Source organism: Lissotriton helveticus, chromosome 1_1, assembly GCF_964261635.1.
Source record: "Lissotriton helveticus chromosome 1_1, aLisHel1.1, whole genome shotgun sequence".
NCBI lineage: Eukaryota > Metazoa > Chordata > Amphibia > Caudata > Salamandridae > Lissotriton > Lissotriton helveticus.
In genome coordinates this window covers 1,394,279,566-1,394,304,251 of record NC_136057.1, presented here as the reverse complement: position 1 = coordinate 1,394,304,251, position 24,686 = coordinate 1,394,279,566, and the positions used below count along the sequence as shown (strand labels likewise).

At 44.2% G+C, this 24,686-nt stretch overlaps 1 protein-coding gene across 2 annotated transcripts in view; it reads left to right on the top strand.

Annotated features, from left to right (window-relative positions):
- The window catches only part of RAB3D (RAB3D, member RAS oncogene family), a 219,476-nt gene that overhangs the window by 86,833 nt on the left and 107,957 nt on the right, over nucleotides 1-24,686 (top strand). For both annotated transcript variants that reach the window (XM_078684168.1, XM_078684167.1), the window contains exon 2: nucleotides 5,759-5,986. In XM_078684168.1, the coding sequence (XP_078540294.1) occupies nucleotides 5,759-5,986 (228 nt within the window). The remainder of the gene's footprint in view (nucleotides 1-5,758; nucleotides 5,987-24,686) is intronic.

Sequence of the window (24,686 nt, the reverse complement as noted above, 5' to 3'; positions counted from 1 at the left end):
GGAATCGGTATTGATAGGTGTAACTTCAGATATACTTTACGAAGCTAGGAAAAGCTTTTTGTTCATTTGTATGGCGTTTGTGCGCGCTTGCATCACGCATGATTGGATTAGTTCTATTCCTCCGTCTTTTGAGACGTGGCGTGCTCGCCTTTTAGCCATGTATAATTTGGAAATGGCTATATACAGGACTAAGGGCCGGCAAAAAGGTTCATGGGAATGAAGATCTGGGCTCCGGTTTCGAACTGGATGACCATTCCATCTTTTTTTTTTTTTAATCTATATGCATTTTCTTGATCCTGCATTGTATTATGTTATCTTTTCATGTAACTCCTGTTGTATTGTGCTCTGCTCTCCTTGCATAAAATGGGATAAAAACTCAATAAAAATATATTTTTTTTTAAAAGGAAGGAGAAAGGACAAGTATGGGTGTTACAAGGCTTAAATTAAGGTAGTACATGCAAACTCATAAACGCCAACAAAGTCCTGTGGTTTTGGCTATACACACAGATTTTCCATGATGCTTCCCATATTAGAAACACAAAACATCATTGCTTAAAAGTAAAACACCAGACTACGTGCATTTTTCTGCTAAGAAAAAGAAATGAAACTCGCCTGCATTGTATTCAGGGGGGTGTGCAGTCGAGGGATCTGAATTCCTAAATTCTGGTTCCCAGAATCAGGATTTGCAGATTTCCACTAACACAAGTCCACCTACTTGTAGCTAAGTACACATTCCAATGTCAGTGGGGCCGATGAGAGGTGAAGGTGGGTTTTAGAGGATGTTAGGGGTGGCAACTCTAACTCTGAACAGGACGCGCTAGGGAGGGATTCGGGAACAATTTATGGAGGGTATTTTGGAGACATGTAAATAGCTTATTGAAATTCTTTCCTTTCTCTCAATTATAGAACCACGAGCAAGTGATTAATATAGCGGCTCCTAATTGCTTCGGAGACTCGACCTTTGAGTTCTTTCCAAATGTATTCAGGATTTCCAAAAAGAGTGTATGCAGTGTGATAAACGCATCCTTTTCTGCTGAGAGGATAGTCTATCAGAATGTCTCTCTCAGAAGAAGTTGGTCTGGCCCAATCCATGCTTTCATATTAAGTCCACCTTTGGCCTCTTTACCAGTTCCCCATATTTTTACGATATGATCAGAAACTTCTGTTGCTGCACATATTGGAATTATGACTTGTGGGGATTTTATCACACTTTGTAAATATCACGTGTGATATGAGTTACCTTCCTGCACCAATAACAAAGCCATTTGATCTTTTCCTTATTCTGAAGAAGACCCTGTTAATAATTACAAGAGGTCAAAACTGCACAGACGTTTATGGACACACAAATGTTAACCGTCCCATTTTAAAAATGTTGGTAGTCGAGCATCACAATGAAAGAAACTGATGAAGGTTTTTTTCAGGGACACCATCTGAGTAACTAGTTTGAATCGGTTTTTACATACGCATGGTGTATCCCGCCATAGGAGGGGGAGTGTTTAGGTCAATAAATTGATGAACCAGTGTAAACTGATCTTGATTTTTTTTTTGCAGAGTTTTATATAGCGCGAACTAGAACCGAACCGAATCAGTTATCAGAGCGCTTTACATAGCACCAGTTACGTTACATGAGGACACACTTTCATTTTAGGCACGGGGAGATTAAGTGATTTGCCCAGAATCACAGGGGGTTTTTGGCGCCGTTACCGAGACTCGAACCCAGATCCCCAGGTCCGAGGTCGAGCGCCTTAGCCGTTAGGCCAACCCCTCTAGAAGATTACCATGTTATTCATTTCAATGACTTTTTTTTAAAAACTAAAACTGTAAATAAACAGGTTGCATGTGATAATTAATGTGTATATGTAATGGTATTGGGGTGTGGAAATTGGGCTGTTTTAATGATTTGGTTGGAAAAATCTCACAAACACAGTATATGTAATATTTCTTTATAAACCATTCCGGATTAAGGGCTAGATGTACAAAGAATGAATGCTTTTTGTAATGTACAGACATCAAATTACGATACAGTAACTTGATACCGAAACGAAGTTTGGGTTTGCGAACAAAAACAGAATCCCTGTTTGGAAAGGGTATGTTAAGGGCCTCCATTCAAAATAGGGAATTTGAATGTTAAGAACTAATGTTATGCGACCGAAAGGCGCTCGCAAAACATTCACATTTTACCCATCAAAAGTTGATGGTAATCCATTCGTAAATGGGAAGGGATCCCTTTGGGATGCCTTCCCCTTTAAGAATGTTTGAAACAATATTTTAAAATACCAGACAGTGATCCCACGGACCACTGCCTACTCTTAAAAAATAACAAGCATTTACAATGCAATGGTTTTGCCTTTGTTAAAGTTAGAGCTATTGGCATTGCTCTTGACATTATATTTATTTATGTTTTTTTAACATAAATAAATGGCATTGCCATTTACAATGCCACTAGCTTTATCTCTCGCAAATGACACACACAAACACACACAGAGCCCCCCCACACACACACCCATACAGAGCCCCCCCACACACACCCACACAGCCCCCCACACACACAGCCACACAAAGCTTCCCACACACACAGCCACACAAAGCTTCCCACACACACAGCTACACAGAGCCCTCCACACACACCCACACAGCACAAGCAGGCAACAGGGGCACACGGAGGCACAAGCAGTGGGTGCATCGGTGGAGCTGAGTGGTGGGTGCATCGGTGGAGCTGTGTCGGTGGAGCTGTGTGGTGGGTGCATCGGTGGAGCTGTGTGGTGGGTGCATCGGTGGAGCTGTGTGGTGGGTGCATCGGTGGAACTGTGTCGGTGGAGCTGTGTGGTGGGTGCATCGGTGGAGCTTGAGTGCTACCTCCTGCACCATCAGTAGCAGACATATTAAAATGGCACAGATGGTCGCTTTGGATCAGTCAATCTGTGGTGGACATTTTTGAGTTTCTTAAAGCATAAGAAAATTAATTCAAAGATAACCATCAAGGATGCGCTCGCCATCGCGGATCCATCTGGGAGAGAGAAAAAACCATTGGCAAAGTCCAACAGATTTCACAAGCAAGACCTACGGGCTTTGTCAATGCCTGTTGACAGAAATATAGGCTTTGAAGTCAAGACATGTTAAATGATGTTGGTTTATAAACCAGTTCTGAGTGTAACATACTTGACTTGGGACCACTTAGCAGAGTTGTAACTAACTGCTCCCCTACCCAACATATGTCAGAGGCAAGTTATACATCGGTAGTCTTAAATGTAATAAATACAAAGTTTGATAATGGCAATATCATACTGGAAAATGTGGACTAAATAACAATACGGATTACTAAATTAAAACACCAAAGCTTTTATTGGCAGTTTATTTCCTTGAAGTTTGTCCACATCTGATTTACTTCCTTACAAGCACTTTAAATGAACTCACCTACAAACGGTCTGGAGAAGGTCTTTAACAATAGTGCTCTCAAGGATGCAGCGTTTCTATAGGTTCAAAGGGACACAGTTACTGACAACTGAGTGAAGTAAAGACGACGGCAAGCGTTTCAACATTGACTTCATTCTGGTTGCCAATGACAAGGAAAATTTTCAAGGCCTGCCTCTGCATAATGTGATCAGGTCCTGACAACGTTTTCCATACAACTCACCATTCATAGAACGGACACACAGAGACATAAGACCAGAGGATGAGTGTAACCCGCAAAACACTTGTAAAGTGTTGTCGTGGAAATGAATGAAAGTAATTGGGCGACCAAAATAAAATAAAATACAAAGTATGTCATTGATAATGTTCTTTTGATGCGGGTTCTACCGGAATAGAAATTCTTAAGGATTTGTTGAGAGCAAGAGCACGAGGAATCTTCACAGACGGAATGTCCATTCTAAACATGCAAAGGGTGCTTCCATTAACTCCAGCACATGCTTTGCAAAACTTTAAAGCAGAAGCTCCAACTCGCAAGCATAGAGTTTCACTTTTACCTCTGCCCCTCCTTGCTCAATGACAATCAACGCTCTCTAAAGTCAGCCTGCTTAAACCGAAGTACGGCCGCCGGGGTCAGGTCTGCGGGAGGACATGACGAGCGACGAGTGAAGGTAGGAGACAGGGGGAGAGAGGTTGGGGCAGGAAGGCAGGGGAAGAGAGGAGGGAAAAAAAAAAAAAACAAATCGACTCACCTGCACCTTGCGACGGCGGCACTTCTCCGGTCTCCCTCTTCGGCATGGGAGACCGGCAACGTCGACAATCTCTCTGGCACTTCTCCGGTCTCCCTCTTCGGCATGGGAGACCGGCAACGTCCTCCGCATCTCCCGGGGTTCCCTCCAGGCCACGGGAGCCCCGCGGGCGCCGCCATACTTCTTGCCGTCTTCCTTCTTCCCCCGGGCTGCGGGGGGCGGGCACTTCCGGCCGGCCGCGCTAGGATTGGCCGGCCGGCCAGTCACGGGGCGGGAAACGGGGGAGGAGAGACGCAGAAGTGCCGGCAATGCCGGACCAGACTCGGGGGCGTTCCCGGCGTCGCGTGACGTCGGCAAAAGCCAAAGAATGTCAGGAACGCCCCCGTGTCTGGTCCGGCATTGACGGACAGGCCCCTCATCCAATGGCTAGGCTCCATTTACGGAGCCAGCCAATGAATGACGAGGGCCGACCCAAAGCACACTACAGTTCTCATCAAGTTTTCGCCTGCGCGAAAAAGATGCGCAGAGCGCATCTTTTTGGCGAGGCAAAACCTAAAAATGAAACGCTTCATTTTGTCTTTTGAAACACATCCCATTTTCCTTTGTGGAAAATGGGCTGCATTTTATTTAAAAGCAATCACAGATATAGTGGTCTGCTGACCCAAGCAGGCCTCCATCCACCTGATGGCAGCCAATCATAGTGGGCCAGAAATTGTGACCTACCTCATTAATATTCATTAGGTAGGTCTACTTGCGACCCACTAGGAATAGCTAGTTTAGAAATCAGGGCCAGATTTCACTTTAGTACATCAGTAATAGCGATTACCAAATAGCAATTCACAAAAAAACTCTCTTTGGTCATCTTTATTACTAATGTTTGTGCATTTAGCCCTAACTTCTAAATATTGCACCAGAAGATGACTAGCCACAAGACTGTAAATAAATGGTGGACGAGTATAGTCCTGTCATACTAATGTGGATCCATGATCCTTTAAATGAGGATTGTCCTTGGTCATACTTTGTGATTCTCACAAGTACACCATGTTGAATTATAGAAGGTATTTTACATGGTTCGATATTGTCTGTTCCTTTCCAAGATAATAATAAATTAATTGAATGCAAATTTGTGAGGTAATGCGTCAAATGTGGTGATAATGCAAAACTGAGTAATATGAAGGGTGGGGAAAGCCAGTGGTGGATGAGCACAAATGGCAAGAAGTGTACGTTCATGAATTTGGGTCACAATAATACAAAGGCAAGTAAGTAAGCGTTGTGGTACTTGAAAGTAATGCCCAAAGGATCTGGGAGTACTTGTAAACAGCAAGCTAAATACCTGTGTACAATACCATACTGTGACTATTAACCACTTCCATGCTGATGTCGGCCATTGGCCGACGGCTGCACTACCTCGCTAGTGCTGCCGTCGGCCAATGGCCGACGCGGCCCCGCCCGTTTTGCGGAAGCAGGGTATGTAAAGACCTGTATAGAAAGGTAATTTTAGCAACATGCAAATTCTTTCATGATTATACTGCCATTCTGTTAAGCTACTTGTGCAAAGTGGGTGTATCCTAAAGCAACCATTTGATCTTTTTTTGACACAGATGGCATCTGCAAACGACTCACGGCAGGCTCCCAAGGATGCAGCCGATCAGAACTTTGACTACATGTTTAAGCTGCTGATCATCGGGAACAGTAGTGTCGGCAAGACCTCCTTCCTCTTCCGCTACGCCGACGATTCTTTCACCTCTGCCTTTGTCAGCACTGTCGGCATTGACTTCAAAGTGAAAACTGTCTACAGGAATGAAAAGAGAGTAAAGCTGCAGATATGGGTAAGCAAAAAAAGCGGTGATTTCTACGTCACAAGGTTGAATTATCATCAAGGCCAGCCCAGCCTTCTGTCCTTCTGAGGTCAGAAAGTTGAGTACAATCAAGCACTCCATTATAAAGTGCATAAGGATACTGCTTTGGTGGTCACACAAAAGGGCCAGAGGGGAGTGTTTAAAAGACCAAATGTGCGTCCCTCCACAACAACCAAATCAAAGCACAACCGTGTGCACAAGGTCTTAGAAATCAATTCATTATAATGGCTTCAAGTATGTCTTGTTGTTCTGCGTCTGTCAACAATAACTTGTATTTAGGATGAAGACCCACACCCACACTTAGGTGGCATGCTTCATCACTGGTTCCCTCTTCACACCACAGACTGAAATTTCTGGTGTCGGCTACAACTCCCTCCAAAAAGAAAAGGAGGGGAGGAGCTTTTGGAGTCTTGTTTAATATGATTGAGGTGCCTTAGTGGGCAAGGGGTGTGTGTGGTTGAGGTGTGCAGAGGAATAGGCCACATTATAACGCATGCGTTCAGAACGCATGCCATTACACCGCGGTCATTACATAGACTGCGTTGTTACATCGCATAGCATTACAACGCAAGTCATTACACCGACTTGCTGTAAGGGGGCGCTGGATGTTGGAATTGTATAATTTACTATGCCAAATCCAGTCTGTGCAACAGTAAGAAAGGTGTTGGATTTAAAATCCAACACCTTCTGCCCCCTACAGCAAGTCGTTGTAACGGCTTGCGTTGTAATGGCATGCGGGGTAAATGATGTTTCCCTGTGCAGAATAGTGTAGTGAATTTGAAGTGATGAAACTACCTCATGGTGGGTTAATAAATAGCTTTATTAAGTGTCCTCAATGGGTAGATGAAAGCTAACAGGGGGTGAGTACCTTCAACTCAATCAAAAAAAGGTGTCAATATGTTTCTTCTCATCAAATGACCTTCCTTATAAGGAGGTTCTAGGCATTCTTCAGCACCAGGTAGTCACTCTTATGAGATATAATCTCGTACCAGGAGGAGTGTCAGTCCAAAAAGTCACTAAAAAAATCTCTAATGTGAGGGAGAGAGTGCGCAGTAGTCAGAGTGAAGGCTGCTTCCCTGCTATGGTCTGCTGTTTAAAAAGACGTTATTGTCAGAGTGAGTAGACTTTATTTCATGCCTTGGAGAACAGTTAGACACAAAGCTTCCAAGGGGACGGTTGACATCTTGGAATGCACGTATAGATACAGCCCTTCCATTAATGTTACTCAGTTAAGACTCTGCTTGTTTACATTAGTCTTCTTGATTATGACTTGTGACTCAATGCAAGTGACTCAGAATTTCTCTTTGTCCTTCTTTATTTCATGTAACTTTTTAGCCTTCATCTGGTCTGTCAGTAAAGGCTAGAGTGAAGGCCATACACTTGTCTTTTGCATAGAGAAACCACAATAGCATTTGTAGAGTATTTTCACTCGTATGTTTTTGCAATGATCTCAGCATGCATAATAATTACACACATTGGTTTGCATAGTGAGCACAAGATCTCCGATTAATGATACATAAAGTTTATATATGTCATTTTCATTTGATCTACAATGCATAATGTTTCTCTGTCTCCAGTCTTTCACATTTTTACAGGTGATCCCGGTGGACTATTACCACACAACCATGGGTCATTGTCTGTATTATTTGAAAAATATTCTTTTTATTTTTATTTTCTCATTTTATCACATTGCAGGGTCACTACCTAATAGACTGTGCCTGAAGAATGCCCATAACCTCTCTCTCTCTCTCTCTCTCTCTCTATATATATATATATATATATATATATATATATAGTCATTTGATGGGCAGAAACATGTTGACTCCTTTTTAGGTCGAGCAGACGTTAAGATCTGTTGCTGGCGTGTCTGGGGGAATGTGAGACGGTGTCCATGCACGAGCCTCTGCCGTCTCCGATTTGCCGTCGAGGGCGCGCACGGCGCTGTGCACATCCCCTGCCTGCCATTCACATGCTCTCGCAATCACACACAGGCAAAGTCACGCATGCTCACACACATTCCCACGCGCACACACTCACCCCCCCCCCCCCCCCCCCCCCGGCATACACACAGGCAGGCATACACACAGGCAGGCAGGCACACACACGCATGCACGCACCCCCCTCCCCCACCACTCACGGGGCTCACGCGCGTGCACACAGATCCCCCCCTCCACTCACCGTGCACGCACCCCCCTCCCCCACCACTCACGGGGCTCACGCGCGCACACACAGATCCCCCCCCTCCACTCACCGTGCTCTTTTCCGGCGCATCTCCACACGCGGGGCACTTCTCAGGATTTTCGCGCTACCGCGGGGCTCTCCCTCCATGATGGGAGCCCCGCAACAACGAGCATCACCGGCCTCTTCCGGCCGCGTCACAGGCCCCGCCCATGTCACGGGCAAGGATGCCTGACTTCCTGTTTTCGCCCCCGCCGGCAAAACTGCTTCTTCGGCGTAAACTGGTTTTAATTGCCGCGGCCTTTCGGTACTTTTAATAAATCCGCTTTTTGGATTAGATGCCAATTACCAGTTTATTTTATTTATGCTAAAATCATGGCCTTAAAATTCAACCTAGACCCGCTAATCTTTGGCACGTTTTACTAGTCGCCTCTGTTTTGAACCTGCGCTTTTAGTTTGTGTTTCTAACAGTCCTTTTGGAAGTTATTTTATAAATGAGGCTTCCTGGTTTGGAAAGTAAGTAACTTTCCCAATTGCAGCTTGGTGGTGATATCATCGCAGGCCTGGCCCTCATTAATGAAGTCAGTGTTACTTAAACAAATTAAGTTAGTGAGCTTCTACAAAGCAACTGTGCTGTAACTGCAATTACACTTTTATAGAGATTTGCCTTCCTGTTTGGGGGGACGCACTTGAACACGTGCACTACGCAGACTCCAGGCCACACTGTACTATGTTGGTTAGGGCTATTGTCTGACATGTAGCACTGACTGTGACCTCACAGGAGCCTAACAAGTCATTACACACCCCCCACATCAGTGACTGGTTTTCGACTTCTCAATTTTGTAACTGGGTGTGTACCGAGGCAAGGGCACGTCCAGGTCACATCTGATGTCTCTTGATGCTATTTTAAGGTATTTCTTAAGCGCTAGCCCTCAATATCAAAGTGGTCTCTTGGCGCTATACATCAGACACAGGGTGCAGTGCACCATTCCTCGCTCTTGTACAACTCTCTGTAGCCTTGAAACAAAGTTTGTGCTCTGTAAATCCACACAGACTCCCACACGAACTAAGATAAATATAATAGTAAGGAAGGGATGTATTCTACTGTAAAGGTTTTTATAGATATGAAAAATAGTGTAGTGGGGTTGAGGAGATGGCGGCACACCCAGCACCACAAGCAGTGCCCATGGGATCCCTCCAGAGGTTTCACTAGTGCTTACTATCCATATGCCTCATACTACTCTCATCCGCACTCACAAACCTTCTAGCACACACTGCTCTTCTCCGCAACACTCTCCATCCTTCTCACTAACACTGCTCTTATCCTCCTCACTCTGTCCTTCTGCATCACACTGCTCTTCTCCCCCTCCTTCTACTACAATCTCCCTCACACTGCTCATCTACACCTATCTACTTCATTATACCTAATACAAACAAATAATCTTACCTTCATGCTACCTCACACTACTCTTCTACTTCTCACACTCCTTTCATATCCCTCCTACTACTCTCTACGCCTCTCTCCTTCCTTATGCCTCATACTGCTCTCCATACTTTCCTTACTTCAAAATCACGCTAATCTCCTCCACGCTTTTTTCCTTCTACCTCGCACTACTCTCCCCACTACACTTTCTCTTGCCTCATGCTACTTTCCCTTCACTATACTTCATTAACCCTCACGCTATTCTTCTACTCACTCTGTCCCAAATCTTAAACACTGCTCTTCTCCTAACGCTATGCGTTAAACTAGTTTAGGGTAGAGCCTGCATGCGCCCCTTTGGGACACTATTGTATTCAATAAAGGATTTTCAGCCCGCTTATTGCTTACCATTTGTTGACTCCAGTCTCAGTCTTCTAACCGGCCAGCGAAGCCCAAACGCCAGTTCAGTTTGCCTTGGTGGAGCAGGGACCATGCACGGATGAATCAAACTTAATCAGTGCTCTTACACTGCTCAAGACGTGATTCAGCTAGTATTTCTTTGTCTCCTCCCCTCCCTTAGACTATGCTTTCCTCACCTGGCTCTGCCGGTCTTTGAGCTTTGAGCATAGTAACTCGTAAATGCTGTAAAGTGACATGATCAGAGCCACCAGACCCGTGATACCTGTGCCAAAGATCCTGAATGCTGATTAAGAAGCCCCGCGGGCCTTCCAACAACAAAACTTGCTCTAATGTTGTCCACTGTACAGTCGGTCTGTGATGTCATACTCCTCTGACGTTAGTGAACAGAATACGGGTATGTTTTGAAGCAAATGGCAGGTTGTAAGACCCCCTGGCCTTTACATATCGCCTTGATGCGAACGCGCTGCTCTGCCTGTAACAATATGGGTTGCCAGCTGGAGGGGGCGTGGCTGTACATACCTGTGTGCCCTAAATAATGGAGGGCATGATTGGCAATATATGCTTGATTAAAAGGATGTAAAGCCTGCCGGGATTCGTACACCTATTGGAGATCTCTGCAGTGGATGCAGTAGTCCACTGAGCTATCTTACTAACAACGATATATGTGATGTGTTGTTCCTGCGTATGCCTCCTCTCGTTTTGGTAGAAATAATACAGCTCTTGGGATTTTTTTTTTTAAATCACCCTTTCGCAAGTGTTGATGAACGGGCACATTATGTTCCTCGTCTGTGTTCCAAAATCTCTTATGTGTATGCACCAGCTGTTGGCTGGCAAGTGATGCTCATTTGGTCATTTTAACGCTCCCCTCTGGCCTTTTTTGTGCGATTATCCAAATAATTATTTCGATAGCAGTTCAGCGTGTTCTGTGACGTGCAGTTTCACTTTCGCGTTATACGAATGAGAGATTTCCCAGCGTGCACAGAATAATGAATACATTTTAAAGTTATGTTGAATTGAAAAACTACTGAAACAGCTGGCCGCCTCTAACACGTCTCCACGTCAGAATTCACGTTTCTGCCTAGCAGGTACAATGTGACATGCAGTGCTGGGTTTAATAAGGGGCAAGACATGTTGTCTGCAGCTCTATGTACCCTTTTGAAGAACCGGGGGACCAGGCAGTTGTTTTGGGGGCGCTGCTTCCCATTTATATGACCCTCCCACCCCACAATGCCAAGGTTAGTAGCCGGGCAGAAGGTAATAGAACACGTGAGAGCTGTCACCGAAACCAGCAGGCGCCACACCACACTATTGACCGTGGGTTCTTTATTTCTCTGAAGGAAGGCGTCTCGAGGCCTCACTGCGTGGAATCCCCGCCGCTCCCTCCAAGGCTGCCACGCCGCACCGCTGGGAGGGGCCTCGACAAACCTACCCACATCGCAAACAATGTCCATGCTTGTTCTCACCTCGGGTAGGGGCGCGAGCTCTCCCACTGAGTCACGGAGGATTAGTCGTGAGATGTATGTGAGTTGTGACCCGCTGCTTGCTTAGAGCTTGCGGCTGTCCTTCCTTAGGTGAAACCGGTTTTGAAATTCCTACAGTGACGCCCGGGGCACCACCTTAACAACCAGGAGCCACAGGCTTCCTGCATTTTTTATTTCTTTGAGTTTTGCATAGTCCTCCTTTCCGTCACTAAAGAGGGTTCAATGACAGAATATCGAGAAATCAAATATCCTGATGCATAAATATCGTGTCTAAAATATCGCAACAAAAATATCGTATCATACTAATATGGTTAGAAAGACAAAATATCGATTTATAACAGAAATCTTTAATAGTAATAGTAAATATTACATATTTAAATATATATCATAACTGTACTGTAAAATAAATAAATGTAAGTAACATTTTATACTATATATAAATATATATTTACATAAACATACTCACGTAAATATATATGTAGTATATTTATATATACCTGACATTACTCTATTAAAAAAATCATATTTATAAAAAAAAAAATTACATTTACTAATGCAAAACACATATATACATAAAATAATAAAAAAAATTACACGGAAAAAATAAATTTTCAAAAAATATATACAAAGGGACAGATGTACTACCATTTTACTTTGTGCTTCGCAATTTGCGACTAATTGCGAGTTGCAAATTGCAAGGTGCAAAATAAAATGTACAACAGTGTTTAACACTGTTTGCGATTCCCAATGGGGTCGCAAATTGCGAGGCTCATTCATATATATGAACCTCTCCCAATTTGCGAGCCCATTGGGAATGACAGGCCCTCCCAGGGATGGTGGTCTGCTGGGCTCAGCAGACCACCATGTCTGGGACTGCTTTGAAATATAGCAGTTTTTTTTAATGCAGCCCGTTTTTAGGTTTCGCTTGGCGTTTACTGCGCAAGCAGTATCGCGCAGGCGAAATCTTTTGATTTTCAGTACGGGGCTTTAACCTGCCTCTGTCTTCCATTGGCTAGCTCCATAAATGGAGGCTAGCCATTGGAAGAGAGATGTGCCAGTAAATGTTGGAGCAGATTCGTGGGCGTTCCGGTGATTTTTTCATAGCTCCGCCCCTTTTAGAACGTCATGGGGCGGTGGGCGGTGTTTTAAAAAAAAATTTTTTAAAGGTTTGTTTTGGTCATTTCTCCGAAGATGGCCAACCTCGAGATAAGTGGTCCTGTGGTCTCCGCGCCACGTCACCCTCCTGGAAGGCACCGCAACTTGGGAAGTCTGCCTGGCATCGGCCGCACCTAAGCTTGAAGGACACGAAGGTATTGTGTGCGAAGCGAGCTGCATTTCAGCCCGCGCTGTGTGCTCCAAATTGCATGCCAATCCTGACCGTCCTTCTATGTTTTAAAGAACTGTGCGCTTCCATGTTGCTGAAGGAAGTGCGCTAAAGACTGTACGCTGCTATTTTGGTAAAGCGAGTACGCCCCTATCTTGCTGGAACGAGTGCACTGCGAACTGTGCGCCTTGTAGCTGGCATTCGAGCGCCTGGAGCGCAGCGTACACCCCTCCGGTATCTCAAGCCAGCCGGACACGTCACCCGGTACGCCACGCCCCCCTTCGCTTTGGGCCAGAGAGACTGTGCGCATCGTCATAATTAAGTTAACTGAGCCTGAAGTGTGTGCAACATACGCTGGCTCCCCGGAGGCTGGTACGCCTCATAGTGTGCTTTGAACAGTGCGCTTTCAGTACGGCTGCCAATACGCCTCGTACCCCTTGTCTGGACCAGCCGCGGTATACGCGTCTCACGCGAGATGCGTGAGACTTGGTAGGACTTTGTTCCGGTGATCGTACGGAGCGCACAGGAGCGCTCCAAAGGGCCCAGACCTTCAACTAACAGTGTATTAAGTAGTACACAGTGCCGTGCTGGTAGTTACCCCGAGCTGTTTGTCATCCCTACTCCCAGATTGCAGTCCCACTTCGCATCAGCTGCTTCCTTTGATGTGGACTGGATCTAATCATTCGCCGCCCAGCCACCTCGGATTTACTCGCTACAGGAAACCTCTTGGCTGGGATTTACCTACCTTTTCACGCCGTGTTCCCCTGCCCTACCCCTATTCCTTTCACCGGAGGTCCAGACTCATGGTTTCCTGCTCCCGCCCTCCCCGCACGGACTTCTCTGCCCCAGTGTCAGCAGGTACCCAATTGCTGTCCCAGGACACCCTGGTTTAATTTGTTTTTCCTTCTTGGCTCTATCTCTATTCATTATCCCTCGCCGACTCCTCCTGATTCTATAGAGCACTTTTCAAGAATTTTTGTAACCATCATCCATTTGCGAGAGATTAAGCTATTGGCATTGTAAATGACAATGCCATTAATTTATCTGTTTTCAAAACCAACACATAAATAAAAAAATTGTCATTTACAATGCCAATAGCTCTAACTTTTACAAAGGCGAAACCGTTGCATTGTAAATTCTTGTTCTTAAAGGTAAACGGGATGCATTTAAAAAAAATGAACTGAAACCTTTTCGTTTAATTTTTTAAGAGCAGGCAGTGGTCCCTGGGACCACTGCCTGCCATAAAAAAATGTTTCGCATTGCATTTGCAGAGGGTAAGGGGTCCCCTTGGGACCCCTTCCAATTTGTGAAAGTTTTGCCACCTACTTGAAGTAGGTGGTAATTGAGAGTGTTTTGCGACCGCAATTGCGGTCGCAAAACATTAGTACATGGTTTTGAAACTCAATATTTGGAAGGGAACGCCCCTTCCAAATAGCGAGTCGCAAAACCTATTTAGCGAGTCGCAAATAAATTGCGACTCGCTAAATAGGCTTAGTACATGGCCATTGATGTTTTTGCATTCGCAACCTGGTTCGTAACCCGTTTTGCGCATGCAAAAATGGGTCGTACATCTTGCCCAAAATTATATATATATCTATACAAATATACTATAAAACTAAATAACTAAAAAAATAATATTACATATATTTAAACAATAGTAAAAAAGTAGTAACATCTGTGAAAAATAGATATACTATTTCTACTGCAATGTATACAACAGTAGGGAAAGCGCTGGACTCAGAAGGGGTAACATTTACTATTCCCACTCCAGTCTGTGCAGCAGTAGGGAAAGTTTTGGACACCAGAGGGGTAACATTTACTATTTCCATTCCAATCTGTGCAACAGTAGGGTAAGCGTTGAAGACGGGAGGAGAAACAATTACTATTCTCACTCCAGTCTGTGCAGCAGTAGGGAACGTTTTGGACACCTGAGGGGTAACATTTACTATTCCCACTCCAGCCTGTACGTCAGTAGGGAAAGAGATGGACACGGAAGGGCTAGAATCTACTATTCCCAATCCAGTCTGTGCAACAGTAGTGAAAGTGTTGGACTCCGAAGAGGTCAAAAAATACTATTCCCATTCCAGTCTGTGCAACAGTAGGGAAAGTGTTGGACACCGGAGGGGTAACATTTACTATTCCCACCCCAGTCTGGGCAACAATAAGAAAAACATTAGACATCAAGGGGTAAATTGTACTATTCCTGCTCCATTCTATGCAACAGTAGGGAAAGCGTTGGAAACCGGAGTAGTAAAATTCACTATCCCCACTCCAGTCTGTGCAACAGTAAGAAAGTTGTTGGACACCTAAGGGGTAAAATTTACTATTCTCACTCCAGTCTGTGCAAAAGTAGGGCAAGTGTTGAACTCTAGAGGGGTAACATTTATTATTCCCACTCCAGTCTGTGCAACAGTGGGGAGAGTGTTGGACTCCGGAGGGGCACAATTTACTAGTCCCACTCCAGTCTGTGCAATAGTAAGTAAAGTGTTGGGCACCAAATAGGTCAACTTTACGATTCCCACTCCATTCTGTGCAATAGAAGGGAAAGCATTGGACTCCAGATGGGTAAAATTTACTATTGCCACTCCAGTCGGTGCAACAGTAGGGAAAGGGTTGGACGTCGGAAGGGTAAGATCTACTATTCCCACTCCAGTCTGTAAAACAGTAGGCAAAGTGTTGGACTCAGAAGGCATAAGATTTATTATTCCCACTCCAGCCTATGCAACAGCAGGGAAAGCGTTGGACACTGAAGGGGTAAAATGTACTATTCCCACACCAGTCTGTGCAACAGTAGGGAAAGCGTTGGACACTAGAGGGGTAAAATTTACTATTCCCACTCCAGTCTGTGTAACAGTAGGGAGAGCGTTGAACACCTGGAGTGGTCAAATTTACTATTCCCACTCCATTCCGTGTAGCAGTAGAGAAACAGTAGTTCACTTCAAACAAATAATATATTTGAACAACTCTATTAACTAACCAAAAATGTAATATAAAAATGTTGTCTAAATTAAAAAAATAAACACATTACATAATTATTTTCATTTTTATAATTCTCAATTAAAGCAAATATTAATGTAATTAAAATGCTACACTATATTCCCACAAACATAACAGCCAACAATTAAAATGTAATTGAAATAAAAAAGTATAACACAATTAACATTTAAAGTCATAAATAAAACAATTATTAATAAATGAATACATCATTTTAATTCATTATTACCTAAATAACGTCCCACCCTATTCTCATAAAAACACAACAAAGCACACCTAATATATAACATACACCTTAAATTATTAAATAATTTACAAAAGTATCAATAAATGACATATATTACAATACCAATAATAAATTAATGTTTTACTTAATTACATTTCCACCCTATTCCCCTACAAACTAAACAACCCACACCTAAAATGGAACTTAAAACATATAACACAATTTAGACAATTAACAATTAAATAATGTATACAAAATTATTAATTATCAACAAATGATTTCTTAATTAACTTCCCACCCTGTACACCTACAGACCCAACAACCGGCACCTAAAATATAACTTGAAAAATATAATAATTACACAATTTACATAATTAACTATCAGTTAAACAAAACAATTGATAGTACATGAATAATTAATTAATTATACTTAATTAACTTTCTACCCCTACAATCTCAACTACCCTGCACCTAAAATATATCCTAAAGATATTACAATTATGCAATTTACATAATGAGTTAGTAATTAAACAATTAATAATAAATCAATATTTAATTATTAATTTATTTGACTTAATTAGCTTCCCACCCCTACAAACAACAACCCGTACTTAAAATATAATTACAAAAATATATTATTACATAATTTACATAATTAATTATTAATTAAAAATAATTAATTATAATTATTTAATTTCGCACCCCGTACCCCTGCAAACCTCACTACCAGCTAGGAAACTATAAATTACAAATAACAATTACATTAAATGTAAAAATGGCTACAAATTACAAACTATATTTGAAAACATTAACGACAGCTATCGAGATTTTTTTTATCATATTTGTGCATCACAATATTTCTGTATCACAATATTAAATTTCTATATTTGTGTGATCCGATATTTTTGACTCAATATTTTGTCCAAATACTGACTCCTGTGCACCAAGTTATGTGGCGGTTGCTGTGGGAGGTGTGTGCTATTGCAGGCCAGTGCATTCTAATGGCTAAAACAAAAACGTTCCCAAATCATTATCGCGCTGTGACAGTAAAGGGCACGTGACCCAGGCGGATATCTGGTTAACAAAGGTCTCTGTTTCCATTTCCCTCTGTAGTGCAAGAGCCTAATCTAAAGAAGTTTTGAAAATTAGCTCATGATTTGGACATGCAGAAGGCTAGTAACCCCTTTCCCCGCCCCACCTATACCAAGTTTCCCACAGTGTTATGTTCTCTCCCTCCGTGTTATGTTCTCTCCCTCCGACCCCAGCTCAAAGACTGTAGCATCTCACTTATCCAGTCCACAGATAGCCCCAGGTATACTGCTAAACCAATATCACAGAGGGCATGCACATCGTAGCTAGATGACGCGTGGCATCGAAGAGTGGAGAGCCATCAATCAGTTGCCCAACCATCACTAACCTGGCCAAAGGATTACATCACTATACACCTAAATATGCCCACATATACAGAGTAATAATAATGTTGTACTGCAGTTTTATTATCTTCAAGCACTGTAAAAAGCAGGTGTTGATAAGCCCCAATTGAATAGTACTGTTTCCCACGACCTTGAAATGATGGAAGGCTGAATTGGTCTTCCCGGGATCCGAAGATGTGACCTGCAGGGCAGAACAGCTGTAAGGAGCAGTTGTTTCACCCAGTATGGGATCTTGCAAGCACATACCCTGGATTGGTATACTGACTAAGAATAATTGCCATGAGCCATTGCCCTTAGTTGGAGTGCATCCGGATGTTGAAATCTTAAAAAACAGAGTAAGTTTAGCAGCTGATTGGCATTAATGAGATCCTCATATCAAAGACTATAAAGACATCGCTAACACTAAAAAGAAATCCCTGCGTTCATGACAATGTCTTGGATGTCTTGTCTATAATACTATTATAAAGGAAGAACTTTGAGGCTTTGAGGCGGGTAAACTCGGGAACCACAGCGCCAATCCACACACCCGATACATCGTTGGAATCCTCAGGGTGTGCAGATGGACATAGGCTATATAAAGTTAAAAAATACGTTATATTTAAAAAATTTACATTATAAAAAAAGTAGTCCCCTCGAAGTAGAGCCGGCCGCGACCTGCGTGCTGACGTCAGGAGCACGGGGAGGAGCGGCGTCCAGGAGCGGCGGACATGGCACGGGGGAGGAGCGGTGACGAGCGGCGAGGAGCGGTGGACTGAGGAGCGGCGGCTGAGGTAAGGCAGCGGGGGTCGGGGCAGGCGGAGGACGGGGTGATGTAAGGCTCCAAACTACCACGATCACGCTCATAACAGCTCAGGAAGTTTAACTGCAGAGCGCCAGCGTTTCAGCGTTTCGGCTTTAAGGGTCATTAGGTTAACACGCGGGCATTATGTTACCATGCTGGAATCTCGGCACGCTGAGCTCCGTCAAGGGTAAACCCCGCTCAAAGAGACCCCACAGGCGAAAGTGATCCGTCAACCTTGGAGCCGTGTTTAAATGTGCCTTCTTTTCGTGGTACTTTTCATGTGGACGGGGAAAGCCAACAGCCCGAAGCGCACTGCTGTGACTATCATATGTCGTATTTTTAAGGCTCCGGGGGACAATGTCGGTGCAGGCGGGGGTCGGGGCGGGCGGGGACGGGGAAAGCAAGCAGCCCGAAGGAAAGCCAGGAAATATGGTTCGGTTTATTCCCACTCTAAACACATGGAAATGGTAATTTCCAGGCGAAGGCTGGAGTAATAGCTGCAATACAGTGAGACGGTTTTACATTATAGTGCACTGCTGCGACTATCATATGTCGCCTTTTTAAGGCTCCGGGGACAATGTCGAGGCAGGCGGGGGTCGGGGCAGGCGGGGGACGGGTCGGGCGGGGCCCGAAATGCTGGACAATGTCAGGGCAGGCGGGGGTCGGGGAAGCCTGATTGCTCCCGGACAAGGTCGGGACGGGCTGCTAGTAGAGTTATATAAGTAGACCCTCAAACTGATATGGCATTTCACTAGACCAATACTAATAATGTATTGATGTTGCAGATATACTATAGCATTTCGGATCCTCTCAAAACGATTCATAAGATACCAACTAAAAGAATTATCAACAAGCCTTGGCAAAGCCAATAGATCTTGTCTATGCAAGAGTTAACGACTTTGCCAGTGTCTTTTAACCGTGTTGCAGAGCAGCGCGGCTAAAAGTGATCAAAAAGCTCTATGACGCAACCAGAGCTGGTCACGTCATTGCGCTTTTTTTCTTATGGCTGGTGGGAGGGGCAACATGAACAACACATGGGAGTGTGGGAAGGAAGGACAACGAGAGGGAGGGTGGGATCGTTTGTGGGAAAGGCAGCTTTAAATTGATGATGTAAATACTGTAAAGTGCAATAACAATTAAAGTGGACAAGTGGGGGAGAGACAGGGTGGGGAACAAGCAACACAGATCACAAGGGGGTGAGAGGTTAAGAAGCAAAACAGACAAGGATGACTGGGCAATAATAAAAAATAAGAAAATAGTACCTAAATCACAGCGCGATCAGCAGAAGGACAGCAATCAAGCTGAAGCAATCAGTACTTGGTCCATGCTCCAGCCGAAAGAAGAGGAAGTGAAGCCGGCTGGCTCAGGCCAATTAGAAGGTAGAAAATAAGAGTCATAATAAAGCCAAAAAATGGGCAGGCTGCAGGCACCTTGTTGTATACAATATTTCTCATAAGCGATAGCGCATGCAGCGCATGAAGTGTCACAGGTGAGCCCTAAAACAGGACAAGGATTTTAATGCGTGCCGCCTGTCATTTGTGAAGTTTAAAAGATACTAGGGAATGCCCAAATATTTGTCATAGTATTACATACCTTATTAACCTTTTCATCTGCAGAGCAGACAATAACTTGGAGGGAAAGTGAGCCATGGCCCAGAAAGCACAGGAGAAAGCAAGAGAGAAATACCAATATTATTGAGCATTCTGTTCCAATACTCCTTGCCTCCTGAAGGAAGGACAAACATTGTCTCTTTTCATGCTAGCTATCTCCCTTTCAGCGTGAACATGTGTGTTCTAAAGTTTCTTATGAAGTTTTCATTCATTGTTGCTTTAAGCCTTTGATTGCCTCTTTTCTATACCTCTAATTATTTCCCCCAAATTGTGTGATCCTGGAGTCCCCTACAGGTGTCCTTTGAGAAGCAGATTTGTAATTTCTTGGCACAGGTCTGTTCCCTGCATGGTAAACCAGCATGCACTCCTACCCGAGTGCCCAACTGCATACATTTCTGGTATCCTGCCTTTATTTTAGGCACTGGTGTCATACTAATCTAGCATGTGTGCATAGGCCTCTGCAAGGTCCAGGGCCTGTCCTGTAACCTAGAGGGACGTACAAAGCATGCCCTCTTATTGAATCGAGGACTATAGTGCCTGTCCTGGGGTTAGCACATAACGCGATGGCAGCAGTATATCCTTTTTTGTGATCATGTATAGTTAACCAGACCTTCTTATCTGTGTGAGTGAGTAAGTAGTATTCTGTCTCAGCTTGTGTAAAGTTCTGCTGCTAGTGAAACCCAGAAGCTTGTGCTGACAATCCATGTGTATGTCTAGTACATGTGCACTAGTACATGTGCATGTATAATATGCAAGTAATGCAGGTGTGGTAATAGGACTTTCTGTGTGTGCGTATCAATCTGAGTACAACGTATGTGACAACTTGCATAGACGGTGGAAGTGTGTTGCCTGCATTCCTGTTGCTGGAAGATGAAAATCCTGGCACTTTAGTGTGCAGGAGGGACACCTGGCTACCTTTGGAAAGTTTACAACAGGCTATTGATTAGTTCTTTCGAAGCACTGTCATCTGGTTGATGGTAAGTATGAGGGTTGGGACTGCAGTTTCTGTTGTGCAAGGTGGGGAAGTTTCTAGGCCTGCCCTTTTGTTTGTCTCTTATTACTGTGTCAGGAAGGCTACTGATAGCCAGGTGCAGAAACCTCACAGTTCAGTTCAGTGTGCCCGTGTTTTGCTTGCTACAGCTTGGAGACAGTTCCAATGCTACCTGCTGCGAGAAGTATTACTTTACCCCAATGGTCTTCAAACTTTTTAATGCTGTGTCCGCTCTTGTGTAAAACAATTTAATTTGCCCCCCTGAATGACAAACCTATTTTATCACATATATCCTATATACAATTGGAAGCTCTGAACATATTTAACAAGCCAAACATTGTATTTATGTTCAGTTATTCCTTAAAAACATGCACACAATCAAATACTTGCTTGCCAACAGTCTTTTGGCAGCCAGATTTACCTAAAAGTGTATAAGTATCCACAGTGTGATCCTTCATCAGAAAAAGAGGGGAGGTTTTAGAGAGTTTGGTTGCCTTCGGCCCACTTGCTTTGACACCAATTCACAGCAAATTACTGGTGGCACATTACCCAGTGGCTCGCTGCCAATCTATTTTATTTTGCAGTTTTCATGTTGTCTCTTCTCCCCAGGAGCATAATAAATGCTTCTCTTGGCCAGAGCCAGGTGCCCTCACTAAAATAAATTAAGCAACATGGCTAGGGGGTCCTGCCCCACTGTCAAAGACCTTTGCTTTACACAAAGGCTGTTTTTAGAGAGCAGCTTGAGAAGAAGAACTTGAAATAGAACCATCCTAAACAGGTTATGAACTGTGCTGCAACTACCTTGCTGTGTGCTTCGGCCCATGCTGGGTTGCTGTTGCCTTGATAGGTGCATTGGTTTGGCTTGGGATGCAACTGCCTTGCCATTGGCTGGATTGAGCTGCAAGTGCGTTGCCACGCATACGTACTGACCCAGAAGTGGGCTGCGACTGCCAAAGACAGCAGTTCGCAGCACCAGAGCTTGCATAGTGGCATCCGTCTATCCAGGGAGACCATGACTCAGACTGAACCATACCCCTTCCGAGACCACAGCAGAGAAAGCAAGCAAGCACGACAGACGTCCGCCTATGATCAGGATAAAGCAGTTGCAACGTACTACAGCGAGTGTAAGGACTTAACCCCATCGCTGCAGGGCTAATTCCCCCGCGACGCAGGGGGGGGGGAGGTGGGCCGCGCACGGCGCTGTGGTGCTGATGACGAACTCGGCTCGTCATGCAGCACGGTGGTGCTGTGCTGATGACGAGCTGAGCTCGTCATGGCCACGCCCGCTCAATGGAACGCCCAGCACAGCGGGGTATTATGTATTAGCTCAGCTCGTCATCAGCACAGCGCTACCGTGCTGATGACGAGCTGAGCTCGTCATCAGCACGCAAGAGGTTAAAAAACTTTTCTCTTCCCAGTACAACAAAAAACAAATGTGAAATGGTTACACTTCTGGGGAACGTAATCTGCACCTGACCCTTACATCTGCTCCTGCCGCAATTTACTGAGGGGCTATACTATATAGGGTCAGGGCTTTAAATGAGCACCGGCAGTTTTTAAAAGGGGGTCTCTATCAGGTTCTGTTTTGTGCCCTGGCACAGGCGGTCCGTTTTTTCCGGACTGCAGTGACAGAGGCACATCGATGTGCGCTGCTCACACTGCTCACTTCTCACTGGTGGAGAAGTTACGTCATGATGTCATGCGTGGTGAGCGTTGTAAGGGAAGGGAAATCCTTGAAAGCAAGCCATTTTCTCTCTGGATTTCCCTTCTCTTATTGAAACTCAGGAGCAACAACATCGTCGTGGTGTCACCAGGGCTTTAAGTGGAAGCTTTTTCATTATTATATACAACAAGCCCTAGTTGCTGCTCCTTTACCATATGCAACTAACAACCACTGAATAAGCCAATAGTCCTGACTTCTTGTAGGTATGATTTTACTTGTTGTATGATATATCTGGATGCAATGACAGAAACAGCAAAATACAAGCTGGGTGGCACAGATTATTAACGTACGTGTTTTTAAGCCACACCCTTATTATATCGACCACGCCCCTTTGAAAGATCCCCCCCAGTTTTTTCGTCCCACTTAAAGCCCTGTATAGGGTCATCTGGGTGGGAGAGAGAGCACAGTGAGGAAGAAGGGTTATAGCACCCTCAGGGGAACCGTGAATCAGGAAACTGCCCTGTACTCTTAAATTGGATGGTGCAGTATTTAATCCTGCAGTGTTAGGAAAAGTACTTTCTTTTACAAAAAGACAAGCTCTGGGCTGGATATCAAGTTGTGTCTGCTGATTAATTGTTGAGTTCTGTACTCCTGCCCCACCCCACCCTGCCACCAACTCTACCTCGGTATGACATCTGTGATTGCTTGACCTCATTACTTTGTGAGTCCAGTCCAGAAAAGGTAGTACTCAGTATTCTGAGGCATAGGAGGAAGGACCCCAGGGCACCAGTGGCTAACGATTTCAACCACCATGGTTGGAGCTTAGCCTCCCTTGTCCGCCCTGTGCCCTGCCAAATGGGGTACGAAATAAGTGTTGTTCATTTCCTATTCCATGTAGGATAATAGAGCAGATGCTTCAAGCTGGTGATGCAGGAGGGGCTTTTAACTACTGATTGGCTGCAAGGCAAATGGCACACACACATATGTTGGTATTTTGTATTTGCAGGTCTCTCGTTCCTTTGTAAGGCCTGTGCAAAGTGTCATTTGCTGTCTTTCGGGCATGATGAGCAGGAATCTACTCAGTCTCAGTGCCACCAAGACAGAGATTCTGATTAATAGCTGGAAAATTCTGTGTGAACCAGCTTTTTATCTTTCCTAGATTGGCCCTTCACCATCACAAGCATCAAAATCCATGGATTTTGTTTTGATAGAGGTGCTTTTGGGTGAAATAGATAAATGTATTGGTGTCTTCTTGCCTTTGACCAAATGAGGGTTTTGAAAAAGATCCTTGACTTTCTGCTCTGTTCTTTGTGAGGACGAGTGGCAGAAGCGTGTATCCTATCAAGATAAGACAAGAACTGGGGAACATCATTTACAACTAAACTTTTATCACGCACTACCATTACAACGCAGGAATTACAACGAAAGTCGTTACAACGACTTTCGCTGGAGGGCGCTGTTGGATAGGGAATAGTTTAATTTTCTATCCAACACCTACGCTACTATCCACGGGGACTGGAGTTGGAATAGAAAATTAAACTATTCCACTATCCAGCGCCCCCCAGCGCAAGTCGTTGTAATGACTTGCGTTGTAATACCTGCGTTGTAAAGGCATGCGTGGTAAAAGCATGCGTTGAAGCGTCATACATCCCAAGAACAACGTCTGTTACCTATAGCTGTCAGTTGTGAGAATTCAGAATTTGTAGACTGATCAGAATATGGCAGCAAGACTTGTCTGTATCTTACGTACATTTAAGAATGTTTCAGAGGCTCGAAGGCACCTCATTTGACTTACCTTTGCTCATAAATTCCAGTTTAAGCAGTGCTGTAACCTACCCTCCTCAGTGGCTCAATTACAATTTGTGAGACTTGCCTTGTGCGACCTGCCTTTTTTTGTTGCTGGAGCCAGCTGCATTCACTCACGAATCCATTGTTCTGCCTTGTCCCATCATCTACGTTCTGAATATTAGCATCTATTGATGATTCCCTGCTTTAAGTATGCGCATCTTAAAGGCAGGGCTTGCCTAGTTATGGCCCTGCTGCTCAGACTCAGTCATAGAACTTCCCCCATTAGATTGCAAACCATGGTTTCTCCAGTACAGCTCTCAAGGGCCATTTGTTCTGCTACATTTTTTTTTTACCTTATTTG